At 44.7% G+C, this 8,482-nt stretch overlaps 1 protein-coding gene across 2 annotated transcripts in view; it reads right to left on the bottom strand.

Annotated features, from left to right (window-relative positions):
• LOC119427504 (synaptosomal-associated protein 23) overlaps positions 1-8,482 on the bottom strand; it is a 31,798-nt gene that overhangs the window by 4,295 nt on the left and 19,021 nt on the right. For both annotated transcript variants that reach the window (XM_037695132.1, XM_037695131.1), the window contains exons 2-4: positions 5,337-5,436; positions 1,164-1,205; positions 600-648 (exon numbers count right to left, since the gene is read on the bottom strand). In XM_037695132.1, the coding sequence (XP_037551060.1) occupies positions 600-648; positions 1,164-1,205; positions 5,337-5,393 (148 nt within the window). In that variant the 5' untranslated portion in view covers positions 5,394-5,436. The remainder of the gene's footprint in view (positions 1-599; positions 649-1,163; positions 1,206-5,336; positions 5,437-8,482) is intronic.

The following is an 8,482-nucleotide window of genomic DNA, read 5'->3' as shown; positions in this document are numbered from 1 at the left end:
AATGAAGGACGGATGGATGGATGTAATGAAGGACGGATGGATGGATGTAATGAAGGATGGATGGATGTAATGAAGGATGGAAGGAAGGATGGAATGAAGGAAGGAAGGGTGGATGGATAGAAGGATGGAAGGATGGATGGATGGATGGAAGGATGGAATGAAGGAAGGAAGGGTGGATGGATGGAAGGATGGAATGAAGGATGGATGGATGGAAGGATGGATGGATGGATGGAAGGATGGAATGATGGATGGATGGATGGATGGTGATTAGCACCAAGGGTCAGCAGGTTTAGCTGCTGCAGCTGGGCCTGAAGGCAGCGTAACCTGCAACTTGTTGGTCTGTGGGAGGAAACCAGAGTACCTGGAGAAAACCTACGCAGCACAGAGAGAACATGCAGACTTTAAAAAACAACTAGGTTCAAGTGGGGATTGAACCAGGACCTTCTTGCTGTGAGACAACAGTGTTGACCACTAAGCCATCGTTAATATCTGGCACCTACCTAAAGATTTGACATCACGTCAAGTGGATCAAAGTGAAGCCGTGTACTTCAGTATTTATATTCTTATGAAATCAATGCAGCAGAAGAATGTTTGCTCACCTCCTTGTTGGTCCAGCATCTCCATGGTGTTGGCCCCCGTCTGTTTGCTCTAGAAAACGAGTGTCAAACAGTTTGTATGGACGGCCACGTAGAACAAGAGAAGAGAAGAAGATGCACTGGATTTGTAGAAACTTCTCATGACAACATTTAGACAGAAAATCACAGTTTGATAGTAAAATATCTTTCTCCTGTTTAACTGTTTTAACCCCATTTATGATGCAGGATTATTGGGACAGTTCAAGGACCAAGTGAAACGTTCAATCAGGATCCAACGATGTTCAGTCAGGTCATCTGGACGTTTGGTTTTTTTATGCCGAGACGTTTCATCCATCATCCCAAGGACTTCTTCAATCTGAGGAGCCGCCAAACAAAACGGATTCCCAGCAACAGCACAATCCAGAGTGGAAAATACAAGTTTGTGGTGCTAAGATGGAGTCCGGGGCCCGCCCTCTCCCCCGTCAACTGCTCTTATTTAATCATGACACACCGATTGAGAGGTTTCTAACACGTTTAGGTGAATAAAACAAGGCTTTGTCTGGTTTCAACAAGAACAAGTGTCCTCACCTCTTCTGCCATCTGCAACATCCTCCGTGTGCTTTCCAGTGACTGTGGAGGGAAAAGGATCAGAACAAGAGATTTGAAAACATTTACACCCGTAAACAAAATGCACTAAAGAGACCAGCTGACTTCAAGTGCAGTATGATCCAATACTTCTTTGGCTAAAACATTTACTGGTATACTTCATGAGACTTAAGTACGGTAGCTTCTAATCAACGAGGAAAAAAAAGGTACTTTAAAAAAGATTACACGACAAATTATAAACAGCACTTTTGTTTGTGCTCCCATTTTTCACGAGCTGAACTCAAACATGTGAGACGTCTTCTGTCATTGTTCACAGTTTTGTGTAAATGTGTTGGTGATCACTTCTCCTTTGCCGAGACAATTCATCCACTTCACAGGTGTGGCAGATCAAGATGCTGATGAGACAGATTGATTGATGTAAAGGTGTGGCTTAGGCTGACCACAATAAAAGGCCACGCGTCCATATGTTGTGTCCTGCAAGTCATTGTAAGACTTGCACACTACAGGCCCACCCATACATAGGTAGGGCCGATAGTTTAGGCCAATATAGGCGTTTGGTATCGATATCTCAAATTTCCCCAGGGGGATTGATTGTTTTATCAATTTATCAATAAATAAATAAATCAAGAAAGTATGCATCTATCCATCTATCTGTCCGTCCATACTGTCCCACACAGCTTGTTTCCAGTGTTTATATCGGCGCAGTGTCCTTACTTGCAAAAGATATAAATGTACAAAGTATCCAGCAGAGGGCGCATGAAGACAACTTTCAAGTCACGACCGTTCACTTAAGTTTCACTTTCAGCTCAGATGAAGCAGCGAGCAATACTGTGCAGAATATTTAGCTGAACATGGTACGTTGGTAAGTTTATTTTAACTGATATGTAATGTTAACTTTTGAGGTCTTCAATGAAATGCATCGTTTGTCTGAAATCTTTACTTCTCTACAAAGAAAATCTAAAAAAGTAAAATCTGGTCATCTGGACATTAAAACAAAACAAAGCAAATCAACAAAAAAAAAAAATGTAGAAACGTTTCGTCTTTCATCCTGAGGACTTCCTCAGTCTGAGGAGCTGTATTCAGCTCAGTCTCTTAAATAGCACCTTCTCAGAGTGAATCAACCAGTTTGCTGCTGACAACCAGAACCAGCTGATCACATGCTCAAGAAGGACCATCAGCCTAACAATGGATCATTAGCACACTGATGGCTGTTTACTGTTCACAGAGGGCTGAGTGATACTAGCAATCACAGCATTGTAAGAGGGGGACAGTTGAACCTGGAGGCTCCGCCCCTGTTTAATGATGGACGGTTTCTTTTCACAAAGATGGCCTCCTTTACTCCTCTCTCAAACCATCGTTCCTCTCTGTCCAGGATGTGAACATCTTCATCCCTGAAAGAGTGACCTCTGGCCTGGAGATGAGTGTAGACCTCAGAATCCTGGCCTGATGATGTTGATCTTCTGTGCTGGTCCATCCTTTTGGCCAGTGGCTGTTTAGTTTCCCCGATGTAAGACTGATCACCCTCCTGACACTGAACAGCATACACAACATTACTCTGTTTGTGCCGGGGGACTGGATCTTTGGGATGAACCAGTCTTTAATGTATTTTGGGGTTTAAAAGCCACTGGGACGTTATGTTTAGAAAACAAACGTCTCAGTTTCTCTGATACTCCCTCAACATACGGAATGACCTCTGGTCTGGGTCTGGGTTCCTCCTTTTCACCTGATGGCTGACTGGAGTCCTGTTTGGGTTTCTTCTTTCAGGAAGGCCCAGTTAGGATATCCACATTTCTCTAGAGCCTGTTTTGTGTAGGATTTCTCCTTCTGCCTGGCTCCTGAGCTAGTGGGGACGCTGTCTGCTCTGTGGTACAGAGTCCTGATGACTCCTAACTTGTGCTCCAAAGGGTGATGGGAGTCAAACTGCAAATATTGGTCTGTGTGGGTGGGTTTATGGTACACCTCAGTTTGCAAATGTCCTCTATCAGAGACTGAGACCTCACAGTCCAAGAAAGCCAACTTGCCATTTTTTACATCTTCTCGTGTGAACTTGATGTATTTATCCACAGAGTTGATGTGGTCAGTAAAATGTTGGACTTCCTGAGATTTGATTTTAACCCAGGTGTCGTCAACATACCTGAACCAATGACTTGGTGGTGTCCCTGAAAAGGACGTCAAGGCTCTCTTTTCTACCTCCTCCATGTACAGGTTGGCAACAATAGGAGAAACTGGAGACCCCATAGCACACCCATGTTTCTGCCTATAATATTGCTCACTCTTTCAAGGATGAAGATGTTCACATCCTGGATAGAGAGGAACGATGGTTTGAGAGAGGAGTAAAGGAGGCCATCTTTGTGAAAAGAAACCGTCCATCATTAAACAGGGGTGGAGCCTCCAGGTTCAACTGTCCCCCTCTTACAATGCTGTGATTGCTAGTATCACTCAGCCCTCTGTGAACAGTAAACAGCCATCAGGTGTTAATGATCCATTGTTAGGCTGATGGTCCTTCTTGAGCATGTGAGCTGCTGGTTCTGGTTGTCAGCAGCAAAACTGGTTGATCCACTCTGAGAAGGTGCTATTTAAGAGACTGAGCTGAATACAGCACCTCAGACTGAGGAAGTCCTCAGGATGAGAGACGAAACGTTTCTACATTTTTTGTTGTTTTGCTTTGTTTTTTGTTTTTTTGAATGTCCAGAGGACCAGACTTAACTTTTTTAGATTTTTCTACCTGGATTATTGAGCATGCATCAGGATATCTACAAATAAAAGTAAACTCTGCTGCGGTCAATGCTAATTAGACCTTCACCATACGTGACTGTTTAAACAGTGAACAGGAAGAACGTTTCTTTGTTTAATTTATACTTATGTAACACACTTGATAACTTTATGGTGAATAGTGGAGGATAGAAAATGTGAGCGCACGTTAGTAAGACTGGTTTTATGACCAGTGCTCCACCTGTAAACCTGCTGTGGGACCACGTAGAGCTGGATCTGATTAGCTTAGCTTCATGGTTGCTAACAGCTGCGTTAAATAAACAAGCCCCGCCCCACTCACTGTTTTCTTAGATTCTTGGGGGTGAACAAAGATCAAAGATTTTCAGCCATTATATCGGTTTCAGCGATAGCTAAAATTTCCATTTGGGTCGGGCTCTGATCCAAAGCACTCTGCCAGTCCGATTAGTTGCAAAAAGTTCCTTCAGCTTTTTCTTATTTGTACCGTTTACTTTTAAAACCTTTCACTGCACCGTCACAACTTTCCTGAGGCGTGTTGCTGCAACCAGATTCAAAGTCACCTCATGTTTTCTAAAACGTGTGCAGCTTGTTAGCTTAAGCATTTAGCATGTTTACCATGATCCAATGTGTCTAAAGTACCCTCCATAAGATTTGTAAATCATTGCACTTTCGTTTTATTTACATTTCACACAACTTCCCCATTTAGTCATTTTCAACAGATTTCTAAACGACCTTTGTTTGGATGAAAATTAGAAATTGATCAGTTTGAAGTTTTCATGCTACGATCAATCACGTAAAGAGATGTACATTTATTAGTGTTGTACTTTTAAGTTTGAATCAACATTTATTTAATGTGTTTATTTGATCGTTACTGTTTCACAACCAGTTCCATTTACCAACGTGAGCTGGAACATTTGAAAAACGTGATTTGCTTGTGATGGTCCTGACCATCCTGATGCGTGCTCAATAATCCACGACTGCTCGTCAGTGATGAGCACATCTGTAAAACAGCGGACGTGTTTGTCACGGCTTGTTTAGCGGATTACTCACAATATTCCACACACATCTGCATGAATATTGGACCAGATGTGGCCCATGAAAACGTGATGTGGAGAAGCGCTGCAGAATGTGGAACTAGGCGTGTTTATGGTCAACCTGCCAGGTGAACTGTGCTGCTTCCATTTTATGTTCTATTGACCTTTGTTGAAGCAGGTCACATCACATCACATCTCTTTTGCAATGGACGTGTGGATCAGTTGACAGATGTGCATTAGTGTTGTTGCCCTAGATAAACATCCTTCCATAAAAAGCTGCTGTTCAGCACAGCAGCCAGACTTCCTGCATCCTCTCTGTAGAACGTGCACTTTCCCAGCAACAGAAAGTATCTGGTGATGAAACGTGTGAGAGCAGACAACATGCGTGTACCTCGTCCGTCACTTGGTTGGCTCTTGCAGCCATTTGCTCCACGCTCAGGTCGTCCATGTTGCTCACGTCCTGTTTGGCACCGAGCTCAACTTTGTGCGTCCTGAAACAGACACGAGTTCACGTCAGTGAAACGTTTCCCAGCAGAGGGCATCGAGCAGCCCCCGACTAAAAACAGCATCTTGTACATTGAAACAGACAGCGGCTCAATCAAGTCGGCATCCAGAGAAAAGGTTCTTCACGTTTGATAAACTCCTCGGGTTTGGTCATTGAAAAGACCCGAGCTCAGGAAGAAAACCACGAAGATGTCTGAGCAACCCCCAAACAGCTGATCCGTCACATGATCAGGCCGGATCACTTATTGGCTCAGGTCTCACTTCTAACTGCATTAATTATGAAGAAGAGACCTGTGGTCAAAAATGTTTAAAAGCCAAGACAGCTTTGATTCATTTATCTTTAAGTCGTGGGAGTTTGCTTCCTTTACAACTGGATGACAAACATTAACTGAGATCATCTTAAACATGTGCTGGAAACTTCATCATCTCAAATTAACCATCAAACGATACAAATCATGACTTAATGCTTCTTCTCCTGTTTCAGGCCTGGGATGTGGGGGGGGGGGTTCCTTTCAGCTGCTCCCTCTTCGGGGGTCGATGGAACTCTCATGAAGACTGTTTTTACACCACGTGTTCTTCAACCGCAGACACCGAGCTACCACAGCCTGTGAGGAGCAGAGAGCTGCCATCAGGGCGCCCCCCAGGGAGCTGATGATGGGGGTTAAGGCCTTGGGTGGGGCAAATGAGGGTGGAAGCAGGTTCACCTTTCCCACCCACATTTTGACGTCGGTCCAGGGAGTGGAACCAGCGACCTTCTGAGCGCGGGCTCGCCTTCTCCAACCTCTGCGCCACCACGCCCCCTCAGTTCCAGTGTTTAAGTTGTTGTTAATAAAGAGTGGAAACGAAGAAGAACCAATACGTGGTTGTGCAAGTCGTGTGACTCGTTCTGCAGGTTTGTTCTCCGGGGTTCTCTAAGAACATTCACTGAAACTCTGAGGATTAAAATATTTTAGGTGGCTCACACGTTTTGGAATGAATGAAACTAAAAATAAGAATCACACATGACATTTACATGACGGTGTCATGTTTGTCTGGTGGGCCAGTGTCTGGACCAATCATGTGCTTCGTATTGTCCAAGTTGTTTCAGCAACAGGAAGTCCATCAGCCTGAGCGTTCAAGAACCAAAATATGATTCAAGCCATTAAAGTCCCAGAGTCTGACACCGACGGATCGTTCTTTTATAACTTTTATTTTCACAACCATCATGTAGAGCGCAGGGAGTTCCATCCAAAACAACTTTATACCACCACACTCACATTACGCTCTTAAAATCACCAATTCATTCATGTTTTTGTACAATCATTTTTAATATTATATTCCAAAGTTTTCACTCCCGGAGAGGAGGTTTTTAATGTTCACGACTTATTTTTCCTGGTTAAATAACAGAAACAAACATTTTCAGCTCATGTAGTTACGTCACATCTCAACGATCTCAACACATCAAAACTTTTACACATGAACTTTGCAGATGTGTACGATCAACACTTGAGACTGACTCTGTCACAGGGAAAACATCATGAGTTGGGGGGGGGGGTCAAGTTAAGCTGAGACACACCTTTCTTATAATCTTGGACACAAATAAACCTTAAGTTTTAAAACTTCTTAATTTCAAGAAGTAAATCAGAAATGGTCTCGCTGACAGAGATCTTCTAACGGTGAGCTCTCCTGTGGCGGCAGCTCCACGGGGCGCGCTTAGTTACTGCGAGTGCAGTCACATGTGACTGCACAGGTGACTGCACATGTGACTGCACAGGTGACTGCACATGTGACTGCACATGTGCAAGTTGGGTGTGTCTGGATGCATCAGTGTTGAAGTTCAGTTAGTAAAGTCCCAGAAGGTCTGACACAGCATGAGGAGGAGGAGTGATGAGGACTTCATCTCCCTCGGCCACAGTGTCACGTGCAAACACGTACACACGTTTAGTACATGCCATGACTCTTATGGGAGGGTGGGCAAGCATGTTGTGCGGGCTGGCTGCCCACGTTGGATAACAGACTGGGAAACGATGTGCTCCAGTGGGTCCAGTGTCATGTTTACACTGTGAACATGACCAGAACAGCACAAAAGTAACTTGGATGAACATGAAGTGAAAGAGGAGGCTGCAACACTGAAGCATGTCGTTCTTCATGCTGTACCTCACTGAAAACATCAAATGGTAAAATAGTTGAAGAACCCTGACTGGACCCGGTCGGTCCCGCAGCAGTGACAGATAAATGCAGAGTGTAACCGAAGCACGCTTGTAACTCGGGGTTAAAGGAGCAGTGTGACACTGGGCACGCACAACACACTCTGTGTGTTTAGCTAAAACCACACGTGCCGTCATGCAAGCTGTGACACAAAAATAAACCTCCAGACAAATTGTTAGCAACTCAAACATTACCGGTTTGTTCCACTTTACAAACACGAATAAACATTTTAGCAACTGTAGTCAGACATTGCAACGTAGATGATCCTCCAGATGTAAAGTCGACAGGTTGTCCCTCACCACTCACAGCTCCATGGTTTGTCCCTCCCCTCACGTTCAGAGTCCGGCTGTCATTCTCTCTTTTCACTCCCACATCAATAACATCACCCGCTCTGCACACTTCCACCTTCCAAACATCATAACATCCTTACCAACACCCCTCATTTCACCACATCACCACTTTTACTGCACCTTCACTGCTTTCCAGTCACTTTCAGAATTCAATTTAAAATCCTGCTGGACACATGCAAGGCCATCCATAACCTCCACCCCCCCATCTGTCCCATCTCCTGCACATCATCACCCATTCACGCTCCCTTCGTTCTTCCTCTGGTCCTCCTCAGCACCATGGGACACAGAGCCTTTTCTCACTCGGCCCCCACACATCTGGAACGCTGTGCCCCCACACATCTGGAACACTGTGCCCCCACACATCTGGAACGCTCGGCCACCCACACATCTGGAACGATCGGCCCCCCACACATCTGGAACGCTCGGCCCCCAGACATCTGGAACGCTCGGCCCCCCAGACATCTGGAACGCTCGGCCCCGAGACATCTGGAACGCT

The sequence above is a fragment of the Nematolebias whitei genome, chromosome 21 (genome assembly GCF_014905685.2).
Source record: "Nematolebias whitei isolate Nwh7 chromosome 21, NemWhi1, whole genome shotgun sequence".
Classification (NCBI taxonomy): Eukaryota; Metazoa; Chordata; class Actinopteri; order Cyprinodontiformes; family Rivulidae; genus Nematolebias; species Nematolebias whitei.
Note: the sequence above shows the minus strand (reverse complement) of the source record. Positions and strands in the feature narration are given on the sequence as shown.